Here is an 18324-nt window from a genome sequence, read left to right as displayed (position 1 = left end):
AATCTACGTACATAGATACCATGCTGAAATAGTTCAGCATGAAGAATTTCAAAAAAGGCTATCTTTCGATCGGTCATGAAATTTTTCTCTCGAAGAGTGATTGTCCGACAACTCCTCAAGAGAGAGAGCATAGAGTAGAGTTCCATATGCTTCGATAGTGGATTCTATAATATATGCCATGACATGTACAAGACTACATGTGACATACTCACTAGGGTAATGAGTAGATACTAGTCTGATCTAGGAGAAGACCACTGGATGGTTGTAAAGACCATTTTTAAGTATTTAAAAAATACTAAGGATCAATGACTTATTTATGGTGAAATTGACTTGAAACTAATGGGGTTAACCAACTCTAACTTTCAGTCAGACCATGATGATAGCAAAAATATGTCGAATTATATTTTTACCCAGAATGATAGAGTAAATTGTTGGAAAAGTTCCAAGCAGCATATCGTGGCTGACTCTGTTTGTGAGGTGGAGTATATCGCGGCATCTGATACTACGAAAGAAGCTGTATGGTTGCAAAAGTTCATCGACGAGCTTGGAGTGGCACCCTCTGTCGATAGTCCTGTCCTGTTATACTGTGATAGTACTAGAGCCATTGCTCAAGTCAAGGAGCCAAAGTTTCATTAGCACATCAAGCATATTCTATGCTGCTATTACCTTATCTAGAAGATCGTAGATCGAGGTAATATCAATCTTCAGAAGATCGATGGAAAAAAAAACTAACCGACCCAATTACTAAAGCTTTTAGAATCAAAGAGTTCGATGATCACAAATCGAAGATCGATATACGATACTATACCGATTGACTTTAGTCTAAATGAGAGTTATTAAAAAATATATCCCAAAATCGATTGTCAGTCTATTGACGATTGTGCTCATATTTATAATTATATATAAATTTTTAGTAATAAAAGTTATTTAACTTTTTTATTATAATTTATCCATCTTATTTGAACTCTTATATTATGATGAAGACCTTAAGATTAGAATTAACTGACAAAGGAGGATTTATCGTTTAGTCCTTAAAAGTGTTTGCGATCGAATGATATGTTATTAATAGGATGATGGCAATATCTAGATAGGTTGTTGTGTGCCATATGAGTTGGTTGTCCTCTTGATTAAGAAGTGTGAAGATACTGTTTGGCATGCAGATAGAATATAGGAGTACATTCACATCAAATGTGATCATTTGTCGAGCACTCTACTATCAAGAGTAGCTCGTGAAGGATATGGATATAAGTGTCCTTCCGATCTGAGATCACCATAGTGACTTGTAAGCAACTCACTATACTTTAGTACCAGACCATCTGAATTTTTAATTCAGTGATGGAAGGATGCTGGATGTAGTCAAGTACTTATCAAGTTGGTGTATGAGTCAAGATGAAATTGACCTCTCTGAATTAGTAGAAGATATGCATCAGTATATTTCAATTTAGTAAAATCTTGATCAGGATAATCCATGTGATGGATTTGAAAAGTTAAAATATAATGTGGTTAACTAAATTAGGATTGACAGTCAAATCCTAGGTCACTTTGAGTATTAGGATCAAAAGAATAAATTATACAGTAACCATATGCTAGTAGGTGCTAGAATGTTGCTTTACAATTTTTTGGTCTATCCAGACGTTGGGTTCCATTGCTAGATGGTTACATCGATTAGTATAGAAAGTTGTTCCTATGCTATCTGCTTAGGTTCGAACCTGTAGGATCACACACATTAGAAGATTCAGACAGATCTGATGACTAAAGAGTTCAATTGGATTGTGACTCTGGTGAGGAGTCCCACTGAGACTGAAACTCTAGAGGAGTATCCCACTGGACTAAGATTCTACTATTAATAGAGAATTAATTAGTAATTAGATTGCTAGTTATATCAATTTCATTGAGTAAAGAGCTTTGGATCAAGTCTAATTGAATTAGATTCAGTTTGACTTAGATTGAGTTTGATATGATCAAATTTTATTGTAAGAGAAATTTGATCCTGATTCGATTAGGACTTGAGCTCAGCTAATTGCTAATTGAAAAAAAAAATTATTGAGATAATTGGGCTCCTAATTTGATTAAGCTCATTTCTAATATTGGGTTTAAATCAGATTTAATTTTATTTATAATTAATTTAGAAATGAAGAGTCTCAGTCAGTAGAGACTCTATCTCTTTATCCTTGCGCCACCCTGGACCCATGCAACTAATCTCAATGCAAATTGGATTTGGCTTGAGATTTTGATATCAAGAGAGAGAAAGCTCAATAAGAGGGGGCGGCAAAGCATGATGAGTCATGATCCTATCTCCTACCTAATTTGAATGTGATTCGAATTAACGATAAGGAGAAAGGAAGGAAAGAGAATTTTCAAACAAGGAAAGAGAAAAGGCACCAATTGAATTTTTTCTATTTTTCTTTAAGGAGTTTTTGGGCATGAGAGACTTTTGGTTCCTTCCTCATGCCAATTCTCAATTTTGAAATTTTTTTGGGATGCCAAAAGCTGTTTGGCATGGACTTTTTGGCGCCCTCTCCCTTGGATCAAAACCCTAGCCCTTAACTATTTAAAGGGGCTCCAATCTTGGATGCCTCATCTTGGTTCCTCTTGCTAGTTTAATTTTTCTCTAGAGCTCCTTCTCCACTCCTCTTCCTCCTCTAGTGCTTTTCTTCATTTGGAGCGTCCAAGGCTTTTGAAGAAGAAAGAAGAAACCAGCCTCTAATATCCTTGCAAGCTAGCACTTCCAAGGAGCTTGATCTGCGTCGGTCTTCGTGTGGACATTCTGTAGAGGTCGGATGACTTTATGTGGTTGCGAGCAATCTGAAGGAGAGTCAATCCAAGTGTTGGCAAGCAAAGATTAGAAATCTACAGTTTGATAATGGTTTTTGAACTATTTTGATTGTTTATTATAGATCTAACGGTTAGATCTAGATCGCTGCATCGATTAGATCGATGTAGATTTTTATTTTCAGATCTTATGTGTATATTAAATCATATTATATATTTTAATATGATAGTCTAGATTAGATCTTATGTATATAATTTAGATTAAATTATTTAATCTTATAGTTTCGCTATATAAAATTTTTGAAATTACATGCATAGCACTATCTATGTTTTCTTCAGCTAGCACATATAAAACATAATATTTATGATGTCAACCATAAGTTAAGATGTGGTTGCCAGCCATAGATAGGAACGTGGTATGTGTTTCACCTGCCATGGGCTGGAGTGTGGATAGGTCTAGTCCAATGCCGAAATAATAATGTTGTCTTGATTAAAATTATTTTAATCAGTTAATAATAAATGATCTCATTGAATTACTATTGAATAGGATTGTTGATTTGTGATATATAATGTGTTTAATAGAATTGCTATCAAATTGATGATATATGAATCTTATTATTTTTTTATCAATTATATATATTTGTTAAATAATATTTCATATTCATACTGATGTGAGTATAGAGGATTATTACTGGGCTGAAAAGCTCATACCTTCTTTTTTCTTCAGACTTGCAAGAAGTATAGCATCGATTAGGTTGGATATGGAGTTCGAGCAATGAAATCCTTAGTTAGTTAGTTAGTTGATTTTTTTTCTAATATTGAATAAATATTTTAATCTTATGAACATTAATCAATAAAGATGGATTAGTTTGATTTAATAAATATGATTGAAATTTTATAATTTTTTTAGTATTCTTGTGGACTTATTTATAGCATCGGTCAGGTTGGACGTGGAGTTCGAGCGATGAAATCCTTAGTTAGTTAGTTGATTTTTTTCTAATACTGAATAAATGTTTTAATCTTGTGAACATTAATCAATAAAGATGGATAAGTTTGATTTAATAAATATGATTAAAATTTTATAATTTTTTCAATATTCTTATGGATTTATTTATTATTTTGACCTTATATGATCTCTAGGGCATTGTTCTAGGGTTCATATGGCCATATTATGTGATTGATTCAGGTGTCAGGTTCGAGGCATGACAAATTGTAATAGTATTTTTGAGAAGAGATTGTTATGTATACTAGTATCACTATCTAATGGATGTAACAACATTATATAACATAAATATTTGTAATAACAGATATTGGTCATGATAATTTTGTTATTATTACACAAAAAAGGCATAGGGACCACATCTTTCATTTCCACCTTGCTCACTTCTCTTGTTGATATGGAAATTCTATAATATACTCCACTTCCTCCTTCTAATGCTTGGTGATCGATGTGTCTTATTTCTTGTAGTGGAGGTGGAAAAGTGTGGTTGTCACGCCCCCAGCCCAAGATCGCGAGCAGGAGGTCGCAGCAACTACCGCATACTTATGAAGAACTCTCTCAATAAGCATGCAAGGCATCTCATTACGATATCAATGATCACAGCGGAATAAATTTAAATAATTATTATTCAACTTTAATTCAAGTAATTAAATCAAATATCTTACATCCAATAAAGTTTCACTAAAAATAAAATAATAGATCTAAGTTCAATGAAGTTGATAATGCTAAATCTCATCTCTAAAAACTCTGTCCCAATATTAATTCCCGTGCTCGTAATTAATTATCTGAATCTGAAAAATAAAAAGAAAAGAAAGAGCTAGACAGTCCAGTAATTAACAAATATCTCAACTAGATATTTTAGATATGTATATAATTTCCAAGAACAATGCTATGAATAAACATACAAATGTATTTTATGCTGATTCAATGCAAATCCAATCTTTTCAAATATTACAATATAATTATAAATCTGATTCGAATTAAAACACTCGTAACTCAACAGTCTTGACTATGACCAACATTTAACCCCGATTGGCGGGGTCCATGAATACCAATGCACAACTCCCACTGGTAGGGTCCACAAATACCAGCGCACAACCCCCATTGGCAGGGTCCACTAAATACTAGTGCACAAACCCCACTGGCAGGGTCCACTAAATACTAGCGCATAACCCCCACTGGCAGGGTCCACTGAAACATAGTTAGGCTGAGAGCATAAATCTGATCTGTATCAAAATACTTTTGTATCATAACATATCATAATTTTCACTGAACATGTGCATAATTGAGGAACCATAATATTTCAAAAGCACTTTTCTTTCAAAACATAATTTCATAAATCATGCATAATTTTAAAGAATAATTATTTATTTTTAGAATAAATATAAAATATCTCGAGAAGATGATTCATTACTTATCTTTCACAGAGTACTGAATAAACAGATCGACTAACTTCTAGGAGATTCTTCAGTGCCTATTATCCAAAATTATATTCTTACATTAATTTTAATTCAAAATTAAATCTAAACAAATCCTAAATTAAAACCTCACTTGAAATCGGACTCTTCCCTAAACTCGATCAAAATCATCAAAATGAAGCCTTTCACTACGCTAATCTTAGAAGGATAACTTTGGAGAGAGAAATTTATCAAGAGAGAGAAACAATCTAGAGAAAAAAAAATTTAGAGAGAGAAAGTAGAGAGAGAAAGTTTATTTCTAGAGAGAGAAAGCAATGGTTCAGACTGAAGGGAGAGAGAAAAAAATTTTCTCTCATTTTTATTTATTTATTTATTTATTTATTTTTATTTTTATTTTTTTTTCTTTTTCCTTCCTTTTCCTTTTTCTTTTCTTTTTCCTTTTTCCTTTTCTTTTTCTTTTTCCTTCCTTCTACTTCTTCCCGTGGCCTCCCATGGGTGAAAAAAAATGAAACAGGGGACCGAATGGTCCCCTCATAAGGTTGGCTGACCGATGGTCGGCCGGCATGAGAATGGCCGGCAGTTGGAGGAGAGCGCACCGCCATCCGGAGGAACCCAAACCGATGGCCGACGACGACCACCGATGTTCGAAAATCAAAAAAAATGAAACCTCTCCCATGACAAAATCCGATGACTCTGGTCACTAGCGAACGTGCACACCGACATGAGAAGGAAGGGAGAGAAGAGAGGAAGAGAACCATATGCTTACCTCGAGCTCCAGCGACCTTTCCGACGAGGAATCACAGCAAGCATGGTGAGAATTTTCACGGACGATTTCTGACGATCTTCGCCATTTCGCTCTAAGTTTTTCATGATGGAAGGAAGCGAGAAGGGTCTCCCCCTTAAATAGAGCCAGAGGAGAGGAGTTTGACTCCTCTCCGATGAGGTTTCTGACTCCGATTAGGAGCCGGTCGGGAGAAGAAGACTCCCTAATTTTTTTTTTTGGGCTTTTGGGTTTAGGGCCCAATGGGCCGGATGTTACATTCTTTCCTCCTAATAATAAATTTCATCCTCGAAATTTTTCTTACCTGTCACCATTGCATTGGAAGCCTGTGCGTTCTATTGAGTAAGAGCATAAACTCTTCCCCTGGGTTTTAAAAATCTATCCACCACCCTTGTTTTGTCCTTCATAAGTTCTTTGGCTAACTTGATTTTCAGTATTTAGTGGGCAGCTAGCAATTTTATGATCCATCTGACCATATTTGAAATAAGCACCTGTATTCCAATGGCAATCCTTGTCTGTATGATTTTTGCCACATCTGGAGCACCGCTCACCATCAATCTATTGAGTCTTATTATCTATTGCTCCCTTAGTTGAACTTTTGATGTTTTTATTATTCTGCCCTTGTGTATCATTTGATTTTACTCTCTTTCTTTGCTTTCTTTCCCTTTTCATGCGTTCTTCATTGACTTCTCTTTCAATTATCAGTGCTTTGTTTACCATATTTGCATAAGTTGTCAATTCATACGGAACCACTTATTTTCGAATCTCAGTTCTCAATCTCATCTCAAACTTGTGAACACGTTCTTGCTCATCATCCACTAATCTCGAAGTAAATTTTACTAACTCTATAAATTTTACTTCATATTCAGTCACACTCATATCCTTTTGCTTCAAATAAATAAACTCTTGCTCTTTTGGATCCTTATACTCTGAGAAAAATACTGATCGTAGAATACAATCCGAAATCTTTCTTAGGTAAGTATTTTGCCGTCTTGTTCATACTTGCGCTGTAGTCGCTGACACCAGTTGTATACTTCTTCTTGTAGTAAATAAGCTGCATATCGAATCTTTTCTTCATCACGATACTCTTGGATAGCGAAGGCCTTCTCTATCTCCATTATCTAGTTATCAGCCTCTAAAGGTTCAGTAGTCCCCTTGAAAGCTGGAGGAGTAAGCTTTTTAAATTCTGAAATGTTGTTCCGTTGTACTGGTTACTCTCCATGTTGTGGTGGTGGATGCTGATGTTGTTGTGTATCTCATTGTATTTACTGTTGTTCAAGCATTTGCTGCTGTATTTATTGTTGTATTTGTACGATCCTGATTAGGATCTGCATTAACTGAGCCATATCCGGTTCCTGACGTGCTCTCGAAGTACTCCCATTAAGATCTACGACTCCCTCCTCCTAAGGGGTGCCACTGATCAGATGGGGAGTGCTATCATCCCGTGATTGTGATGTCTCTCTTGCAATCCCTTGAGTAGTTCTTGTCATTCTATGGGGAGGCATAATAACCTTATAGTAGTAAAATCTTATTAGATTCATTTATCTATTTGTTAGGATGGATTTATTATGATGCTCATACTTTAACGTCCCAATATTTTTAATGTCTACCCACTTACACTCATACTATGTCTAATTCTATGCATCATAATTTATCCACTTATGCTCTGATATCATATTAATTGTCCTGCCCCCGACCCGAGATCACGAGCAGGAGGTCGCAGCAACCGCCGCATACTTATGAAGAATTCTCTCTGTAAGCATGCAAGATATCTCATCATGATATCAATGATCACAGCGGAATAAATTCAAATAATTATTATGCAACTTTAATTCAAATAATTAAATTAAATATCTTACATTTAATAAAATTTTACTAAAAATAAAATAATAGATCTAAGTTCAATGAAGTTGACAATGCTAAATCTCGTCTTTAAAGCTCTGTCCCAATATTAATTCTCACGCTCATAATTAATTATCTGAATCTGAAAAATAAAAAGAAAAGAAATAAGCTAGACAGCCCAGTAAGTAACAAATATCTCAACTAGATATTTATATAATTTTCAAGAACAATGCTATGAATAAACATAAAAATATATTTCATGCTGATTCAATGCAAATCCAATCTTTTCAAATATTATCATATAATCATAAATCTGATTCGAATTAAAATACTCGTAACTCAACAACCTCAACTATGACCAACGTTTAACCTCTATTGGCGGGATCCACTGAATATCAATGCACAATCTCCACTGACAGGGTCCACAAACACCAGCGCACAACCCCCACTGACAGGGTCTATTAAATACCAGCGCACAACCCCCACTAATAGGATTCACTAAATACCAATGCACAACCTCCACTAGCAGGGTCCACTGAAACATAGTTAGGCTGAGAGCATAAATTCGATCTGTATCAAATACTTTTGTATCATAACATATCATAATTTTTACTAAACATGTGCATAATTGACGAACCATAATATTTCAAAAGCACTTTTCTTTCAAAACATAATTTCATAAATCATGCATAATTTTAAAGAATAAATATTTATTTTTAGAATAAATATGAAATATCTCGAGAAGATGATTCATGACTTACCTTTCACAGAGCACTGAATGAATAGATCGACTAACTTCTAGGAGATTCTTCAGTGCCTATTATCCAAAATTATATTCTTACATTAATTTTAATTCAAAATTAAATCTAAATAAATTCTAAATCAAAATCTCACTTGGAATCGGACTCTTTCCTAAACTCGATCAAAATCATCAAAATGAAATCTTTCACTATGCTAATCTTAGAAGGATAACTTTGGAGAGAGAAATCAATCAAGAAAAAAAAATAATCTAGAGAGAGAAAATTTTAGAGAGAAAAAGTAGAGAGAGAAAGTTCAATTCTAGAGAGAGAAAGTAATGGTTCAGGCAGAAGGAGAGAGAAAAAATTTTCTCTCATATTTATTTATTTATCTATTTATTTATTTTTCTTTTTTTTCTTTTTCTTTTTTCTTTTCTTTTTCCTTCTTTTTTCTTTTTCTTTTCTTTTTCCTTTTTCCTTTTCTTTTTCTTTTTCCTTCCTTCTTTTACTTCTTCCTGTGGCCTCCCATGGGTGAAAAAAAAATGAAACAGGGGACCGAATGGTCCCCTCATAAGGTTGGCCGACCGACGATCGGCCGGCATGAGAATGGTCGGCAGTCGGAGGAGAGCGCACCGCCATCCGGAGGAATCCAAATCGATGGCCGGCGACAACCACCAACATCCGAAAATAAAAAAAAAAAAAAACCTCTCCCACGATAAAATTCGATGACTCTGGTCGCTGGCGAATGTGCACACCGACACGGAAAAGAAGGAAGAGAAGAGAGGAAGAGAACCATATGCTTACCTCGAGCTCCGATGACCTTTTCAACGAGAAATCACAGCAAGCACGGAGAGGATTTTCATGGGTGATTTCTGATGATCTTCGCCATTTTGCTCCAAGTTTTTCATGATGGAAGAAAGAGAGAAGGGTCTCCCCCTTAAATAAAGTCGGAGGAGAGGAGTTTGACTCCTTTCCGATGAGGTTTCTGACTCCGATTAGGAGCCGGTCGGGAGAAGAAGACTCCCTAATTTTTTTTTCTTTTTTTTTTTGGACTTTTGGGTTTAGGGCCCAATGGGCCAGATGTTACAGTGGTTCTAGGTTGCAGCTTCCTCTTGCTCCTTCTCATAAGATTCTTGGTAAGCGATCACTTTTATATGACTCTGATCTTTGGATTTGGATGTCATGCATAGGTATATATGGCAAATCATTATCTTCAAAAAACAAGAATATTAGAATAAGACCCTCATAAAGATACAACTATTGTGTAGATTACCTACCATCCAATCCAACCTTCCCTCCTCAGTTTGCAGCAGGCCAAACATCCACTGATGACCCAACAAGACCACCTCGGATGTCAAGGGGATACTCAAGAACTTGGGATGCAGTGATGCTACATTATCAACTTTTGCTTGATCTCCAAATCGGACATCATCAACCTTAAGGTCAGGACCCAACTGGCGAGAGGAGATGATGCTTAACGACTTATACGAGCACCAGTGCACCCAGGGTAGAGCCTTGGCCCTTCTCCAACCTCAGGCTGTCGGCCTATTTGGCCATACAAATGAGCTTTGAAATCTTACAACTTTTAGAACATTGGCATGACCTATGGCTGATACCCACATCTAACAAATCTGATCCACAGGCATGATCCACTGCTGACACCCATCTCTAACAAACCTAATCTATAAGCACAACTAGCTACTAGCAACCATAACTAACAATCCTGATTACGGGGTAGCGGGTGAGTCACAATGGCCTATTAGATCATGGCTGCATAGGCCCCAATGGTCTATCAGATTCTAGTGTAATAACCTATGATTCTATGTATATATGAAAGAGGTAATAAGAGGATCCTTAGGTAACTTTAGATGGAGAGCTAATACTTTGCTCCTACTTGCCTCCTTCTCTCCTATGATTGTTCTCTAAACTTTGGTTGACTTAGGCATCGGAGGATCCCTCATCGGATATACTCTAGTGAGTGAACATTCTTTGTAGCTTTATCGATCATGAAGGAAAGTCTACACCCACCAAAGTGCCCGATCGAACTCCTAATGTGGCACCATCGGAGTTTAGCGGCAACATATTGGCAAGCCAGGTAGGGAAAGAAAATCAACTTTGAAGTAAAAAATGGTGAGAATGAGAGAGCCGAATGCTTCAGCCAATTCCGATCGTCATTCCTCATGATGAGAGGAATGGCCAGTTTCGAAAGCTAAGCCTAGATTTATCCACCTAGTAGTAGTAGTGGATTAGTAGTAATTCACTACACTATTACAGCAAGTACCATTGTCCAAAGCCTCCAGTTGGTGGTGAGGCAGTAGTAATAGCCCAAGGAGCAAGGTCCATATGCTACTCCTTCCCAGCACAACCGACAATCTTAGCCTACTTGATAGTCTTATCACCCTGATCCCCGACTCGACAAGCTTCCCCTCAACACCAAAGTTTAAAGTGGGAGAAGCATCATTGGTCCCTATCTGGATCATTTGATGAAGATTTGACTCTGGGATACTCTCAACACCATCATGACTCCCGTTGACTGGACGACCATGATCGGAAGCTTCAAGAGCTTGATTCATGACTTGCTGAGCTATAAGAGGACCACAATGGTCAGGTAGATGGCCTCAGGTTCAACACCCATCCTTCATTCTCCAGAAGAATCATGGAAAAATCAATACGTCCTTGGTTTAAGATGCCATAGTTGGAGCCCTATAATAGCTTCTCGGAGCTACTTGACTACCTCGAGAGCTATAAGGCTATTATGGTAATTCAAGGGATCATTGATGTCCTTCTTTTTCTTGCCTTCCCCATGACTCTCAAGAAGTCTGCTCCGATCTAGTACTCAGGTTTTCAATGGGGCACCATCCACACTTTTGAATAGCTGGAGAAGCAGTTCGTGATGCACTTTAGTAGCAGTAGAAGGTTGCCACAGAACTCGAATAGCCTCTTCTCAATCTAGCAATGGGAAGGGAGTCCTTGAAGGACTACATGGCATGCTCCAATGCCGTCACCTTGGAGATTCACAACTTGAATGAAGCTATGGCCATGTCGGCCATGACACAAAGATTGCCACAATATTAGAAATAATAGTCAACTGATATCCAACTGAAATAATTGGTTAAATTCCAATTGAGAAAAACTGATAAGTCTAACTTCGATACTCGAATTTTGTGTTGATCTACTTAACTATGAATCTCTACAATTGTAAAAGCTACTTAGGGAAATGTCGACTGCATGACTTGAAAATACTTCAACTCAATCAAGAAATTTCTAACAAGCTACAAATGAAAGCAAAAGTGAGGCTTTTATTACTAAATTAAGTTATCTCAGAGGAATACCGAGAACAAAAAGCTACCCCGATATCGGTTCGATGAGGAGAATAACAATAACCAACCCATGATTGGTATTGTCAATACAATCTCTGACTTCATAGGTAGTAGGGTGCAGAACATTGAGCAAAGGGAGCAAAGAGGTAGTGCTAGTAAGTTGTATGTCCATTGATTATATAAATGAAAATATCTTCTTTGAGCTTTGATGAAGGCTTTTTGTTAAAGTAACTAAGTAAAACACCTAACTGATGTCAGCTATAGCTGACGACAAACAAAGTTTTTGGAAACAATCGAAGAAATATATCTGAGAAAATTTAGTCAAGCCTCAATCCTCAAGGAAAGCAATCAAATAGGGATATCCGAGCACCAATGATTAGGTCGGAAAGTGCCGACCATATGGAATGGTCATCTGGTACTCCTCATTATCAAACGAGTTGAGTAAAGGTCGAGGACAATGATCATAGAGCTAATCCTCTGAGAACCTCTCAACATGGCCACCAAGCACTCGTCCACAGATAAGTCGAATGGAGGCTGAGGATGACGATGAAGGGGCTAACCCTTCGAGGATCCCTCAAAATGGCCACCTAACACTTCTCATTTACAGACGAGTGGAGCGAAGGCTGAGATGATGATGAAGGTGTTAACTCTCTGGAGATCTCTCAACATGGCCACTTGGCACTCTTCATCGATGGATGAGTTGAGCAAAGATCAAAGATGATAATGGAGAGACTAATTCTTCAGAAACCCCTCAACATGGCCATCTGGCGTTCTTTATCCACGAATGAGTCAAATGGAGGATAAGGATGACAATGAAGGGGCTAACCCTCCGAAAATCTCTTGATAGGGCCAATTAGAACTCTTTATCCTCGAACAAGTCGGACGGAGGACTAGGATGACGATATTGACTTGACAAGATTTACTATCAAGAATCAACTTCAAATCAACCTCGAGCAATGCGTTGTTAGGAACTTTCTGATCATAGCACGATTAGTTAGTTGACAATGATGACATTGATTTGACAAAATTCGTAACCAAGGATCAACTCTGGGATAACTTCGGATAAATACAACTGCAGACATGAGACTGAGCCAAGGACTTTTACTTCATAACCTACTCGATCAGTCGATGAAACCGGCAAGCATCTGGTGGAACTAACATTCAACCTTGAAGACTAAGAATAGTCAACCAACAAGCCCATCAGAACATAATGAATTCTTCTATTAGATACTGTGGAATAAATATTTTCAAGATTGGCAACCGATGACCAACCATAGAGCTAACTACTCCCTTTGCCTAAAGTAATGAAATTTCTTTGGACTCGAGAGTAGGGGGCAAGTCTTATGGAGGTCACTCGCCATCCAACCCAATCTTTCCTCCTTAGATCATGGCCAAGCATCCATTGATAACTTGACGAGACCACCTTGGATATCAAGGAGAGACCCAAGAACCTGGGGTGAAGCAGTGCTACATTATTAGCTTTTGCTCGATCTCCAGATTGGGCATTCAGTGACCTCGAGGTTGGGACCCAACCGATGACAAGAGATGATGCTCAACGACTCACGCGGGCATTAATGCACCCAAGGCAAAGTCTCGATCCTGTCTCGACCTCAGGCTATCGGCCCATACGATCATATGAATGATCCTTAAAATCTCCTAACAACTTCAGAATATGAGCACGACTTGCGGTTGACACCCATATCTAACAAACTTAATCTGTGAACACAACCTATTGTTGATGCCCATGTCTAACAAATTCAATTTGCAAGCATGACTAGCTGCCAGCACCCATGACTAATAACCATGATTATTAGGGCCTATCAGATTCTAGCATAACAACCTATGATTCTATATCTATATAAAAAAAGTAATAAAGGGACCCTCAAGTAACTCTAGATGGAGAGCTAATACTCTTTTCCTACTCGCCTCCTCTCTTTCGATTGTTTCTTAAGCTCTAGTTTACTTAGACATCAAAGGATCTCCTATCGGACATATTTCAGCGAGCATATTTTCTTTGCAAGTCCGTCGGCCATGGAGGAAAGCCAACACCCCCCAGAGTGCTTGACCGACCTCTTGACATGGTGCCATTAGAGTTTAGCGGCAACAATAATCATGAAAAACCAAAGAAATAGATAATGTAGAAGGGCTGCAAAACTGGCCAAACATTAGAGAAAGATGAGTTCTAGCTATGTTAGACGGTAAGAATATATATTACGGTTTTTTTTAGGGATCCTTTTAAGCTAAAAAAGGCTGAGTCATCGAGAGATGGCAGTGATCCTTAATTTACTAATAAAATAGTAGGTGATCCTTAAAAGTCAGACATAGGAGTCAAAGCTTCGAGGTTTTCTATATTAACTATCGCCCGTAAAATTCTACACTTTGAACATGGCAGTATATAACTTCCCAACTCGATAAATGACAAAAATGTCATAGGCATGATGCCAGATAATAGTATAGGACCATTTTGGAATCAAAAAAAATTAATTATTGCATCAGTATAACAAAAGAATCGTGTTAAATATTTAATTATCACTGAGAGTTTCAGAACTATAAGTATAGGAGAAGAACTACCTTTTTAAAACACTCGGGAGAACATCTCATTCATGAACAAAATCATTTCTTAATTAGTAGAAGAGGGGCTTAATTAGCCATTGCTGTGGCTTTATTTGTAATTATATGTAATTTATGCTTGTCTAATATGATAGTAACTTAGTCCTAACACATGGGTTTCTCTTGTTGTGGTTTTAACTTTATTTTTTTGTCTTACAATAGAATGATGAGAGCTCCAGTCTGACTGTATAGAAACAGATGGGAGTTTATGGAAAACACATTATAGGAAAACATAAGAAACAAGTATACTAGGAGGAAAAATATGTCCATGTGAAGGATGATATAATACACCACATCAAACTAAATCTTTGAAAATATCAAACTGTATTGTTGTTGCAAGAAGGAGAAACAAAATTATACTCTGGCTTAAGGTTAGGTTTGCAGTAACGTACCCGATCTTGATCCTCACTAGACCAATCACAAAGGAAGGAATAAATTAATTAACCAGATAGCAAGTAAATACCCAAATGAGTTGGTTTCTGTGAAGTTTATAGTCGTTTGTAAATCCTAATAAAAACAAATATCCTTTGCCTTGTATACTTGGTCATGAGGAATATGAGAAATAGCAAGCAGGTGTCCAAATATTTCAGACTGCTACAAAATTCCATATTATATAAATCCATACAGATAACATTTGTCTTGTTTCCTTCGCCACTTCGTATCATGCTCCCGTGACACATTGAGAGGGGCAAAAGCTTCCCACCCTCATCCAATGGAGGAAGGGAATGTCTTTGCCCAACTATTGTATTAGTCCTCACCATTCACGGAATTGAGACAACATTGTCTTCTAGTGCTTGTCCATGCATCCTTGTAGGTAATAACTTTCAACAAAATGTTAAGCAATCTGTGTGTATACCAAAAGGTGATATTTGACAAAATGTGATACCATTTAGAACACAATTTTGCTAATTCCGCAAGGTTTGTGCCATTTGATGAGCAAAAGTTAATGAAGAAAGAAACTCCAAATCTCCTTTTTCTTTAAATATTGAGATATGGTTAACATATTTACCCGCATAAACGAAAATATTACTATAGATGAAGTCTGAAACTGAGTAGAGCTGATAATATTTTTATGGCGACTCTGAACCAATATCTTGCAACTTTGACTCGCCAAAAGCTGAGCAGGTACAGTTTTACTTAGTTTTACTCAGCTGAGCAGGTAACAGGAGTTGGATGATGTGCTGGTAGCTAATAATTGAAGGCCAACAGCCAAGTCCCACCATCCATTCCATGATTGGTCTCCTTGAACATGGGTCCCAGTGAGGGCTGGCAATACTTAACCGTTTAGTCTTTTTTTAACTTAGATTCAATTTTTTATAAATATCTATTTAATACAATGGCCAGATTCGGATTTAAATTTTTGACTTATTTAATAAAAATATCATATTTGGATTGATAGATTTTTTATTTACTTTGTATCCAACCAACCTGTACCTAGTCTGACCCGATCCAATTCCCACTCCTAATCCAGACCACAACTAACTGGCTTGACCCATCCTCTAGAAGTGTAAACCACTGGATTGAGTCCAACTCCACGCAACTTCGGTTGAATTTGTTGGGCTGGGTCCAAGTTAAAAAAAAGACTTGACCCCTTTGCCACAAACATTTGATATTATATCAGTTAGTGATGAAAATTAATGTATCGGAAGAAAAGAAGGCTTTTCTTTAGAAAAATGAAGAAACATTTTTAGTTAAGTTTCTATTACAGTCTCATATATGTTATTACATTATTGTAATAAATAATGTACTGATCATTTTAATAAATTTATATGGCGCAACATGATCAGAGTAAGAGAAAGCCCAAGTTCTTCTGGGTTTCTGCTGCAGCCCCTTTGACGTCAGTGAAACTGGGAAGCCTTCTGGTGTACCTTACTCATGCTGAAAACCATGGCGTCCAAGTGGTGAGTCCTTCAATCCTCTTAGAGCAACAATAGCATCCAGTTGATTTCTTTGTATGCTTAGGTGCACACTTGGGGGTTATCTTTGGTAGTGTCGAGATTGGATTAGTCATCGCAGTGCGTGTTCTTCAAACCCTAGTTCGGTTTGATAGCTTTGCATTTTATCTTCTAACTAGAGATGAATGATGCAAATATCACATGCATACAGGGTCGCAATGTCCATACTTCCGGTTTTACTATTCGTGGCAAGGACGAGGACCTTCGTGCTTGGTAACAGTCCAAACTCCATGGTCTACCGACGGATGGACCAGTATCCAGTGGCCCAAAGTGTTCCTGGATTGTTCATACTCCATATTGATGCTCCGATCTACTTTGCCAGTGCTAGCTACTCAAGAGAGAGGTAAGTGGACCATCAATGGCATTCTAGCGCATTTGCATGAAAGTACTAGCGTGCATGATTTGGTTAGTGTTTGAGTGTCATTTTGTTCATGGAGATTGCTGGTGCCTGCTGTTTAGAATCTCACGGTCGATCGACGAGGAGGAAGACAAACTGAAGTCCAAGGGGGAGACTAGCTTGCAGTATGTAATCCTGGACTTGGGTGGTAAGTGAGGCTGTCCACACGTGCGAATACTATCTTGTGGGTGTTGGCACCAGCTAATATATTTGTTTGCTTTGTTTGGTAGCAGCTGTGAGCAGCATTGACACTAGTGGTATTAGCATGTTGGAGGAAGTCAAGAACAGTGTGGATAGAAGCGGGCTTCAGGTTATTATGCTTTATTTGATCAACTAGTTTTCCTTATCTACAACATGGCACTAAATAAACCCAGATCAAATCCATACCAAAATGTAGTCGAAAATCTAAATCCAATATCCAGTAGGCCCAGCATGAACTAACTAGACTAGGTCAAAAGATGGATTCAAATGAGACTAAGAGAGAGGGATAGAGACTGATCAAGATTGTGGGTCAAGATCCTAGACCCAAAACCCCATGATGTTTAACAATATCGAACTCTGGCATGGCCCTATAATTAAGGGCAAATTATATCCTATGTCGCATGCACGGACATGTTGTACATCATGCCAATCACCTCAGTGGGTGAATCATTGAGACGAGCACATAATGAATGGGGCTGAAACGAAGAAAACAAGGTGATTAGTATGATGCATGGTGACATGGTACATGCAGTATAGGGTATAATTTCTCCTTTTTGAGACAACCAAATTTCAGGCCAATCTACTTAGATATATTGATGTTCCAATACACTGTATAAGAATAGCAACAATAAGTAGGCATTAACATCACCTGAGATTACCTCGGAAGGAGGAACAGGGCTATGTTTACGGGGGAGCTAATTAAGATCATCAAATATTGCTATTTATCTTAAAATTACTCTCCATACTGCATATCTTACCATCATGAAGATATGATTTGTCAAGATATATGCTAATATCTCATAAATTAATTGCTTTTATAATGAACAGCTTGTGTTGGCAAATCCTGGAAGTGAGATAATAAAGAAGCTAGAGAAATCAAAGGTCCTCGAAACCATTGGCCAAGAGTGGATTTTTCTAACGGTAGGAGAAGTGATTGCTGCATGTAACTTCATTCTGCACACACGCAGGCTCGGGGATGTCAATGAAATGTCGAAGTGTTAAGAAATATGTCTCAAAATTCGGTCCATATTGAGCCCACAGTGAGGTCTAAAATGATGAATGGAGTCCAACGAGCCCAAGAACAGTTCAAACAGAAAAAATATATACGAAAGAAGATCAGAGCAGGCGGCACTGTGCGCGAGGCGACGGCGGCCGGCGGTGGTGCGGCCGGGCCCTATGGAGATGCGTGCATGCAGGTGGATGCGGCCCGGCACGAGCGTGCGCATGGGCTGGCCCACCGTGCACGGGCAACCCAGCGACCCTGCACTGTCCACCATGGACCGCAAGGTGC

At 37.7% G+C, this 18324-nt stretch overlaps 1 protein-coding gene across 1 annotated transcript in view; it reads left to right on the top strand.

Annotated features, from left to right (window-relative positions):
* LOC105042354 (sulfate transporter 3.1-like) overlaps nt 1-18035 on the top strand; it is a 61961-nt gene extending 43926 nt beyond the window's left edge. The window contains exons 2-6 of the mRNA XM_073253328.1: nt 16422-16497; nt 16587-16778; nt 16895-16980; nt 17066-17142; nt 17862-18035. Of these exons, the coding sequence (XP_073109429.1) occupies nt 16422-16497; nt 16587-16778; nt 16895-16980; nt 17066-17142; nt 17862-18035 (605 nt within the window). The remainder of the gene's footprint in view (nt 1-16421; nt 16498-16586; nt 16779-16894; nt 16981-17065; nt 17143-17861) is intronic.
* Nucleotides 18036-18324: the final 289 nt, after the last annotated feature.

Source organism: Elaeis guineensis, chromosome 3, assembly GCF_000442705.2.
Source record: "Elaeis guineensis isolate ETL-2024a chromosome 3, EG11, whole genome shotgun sequence".
Lineage (NCBI taxonomy): Eukaryota > Viridiplantae > Streptophyta > Magnoliopsida > Arecales > Arecaceae > Elaeis > Elaeis guineensis.
Note: the sequence above shows the minus strand (reverse complement) of the source record. Positions and strands in the feature narration are given on the sequence as shown.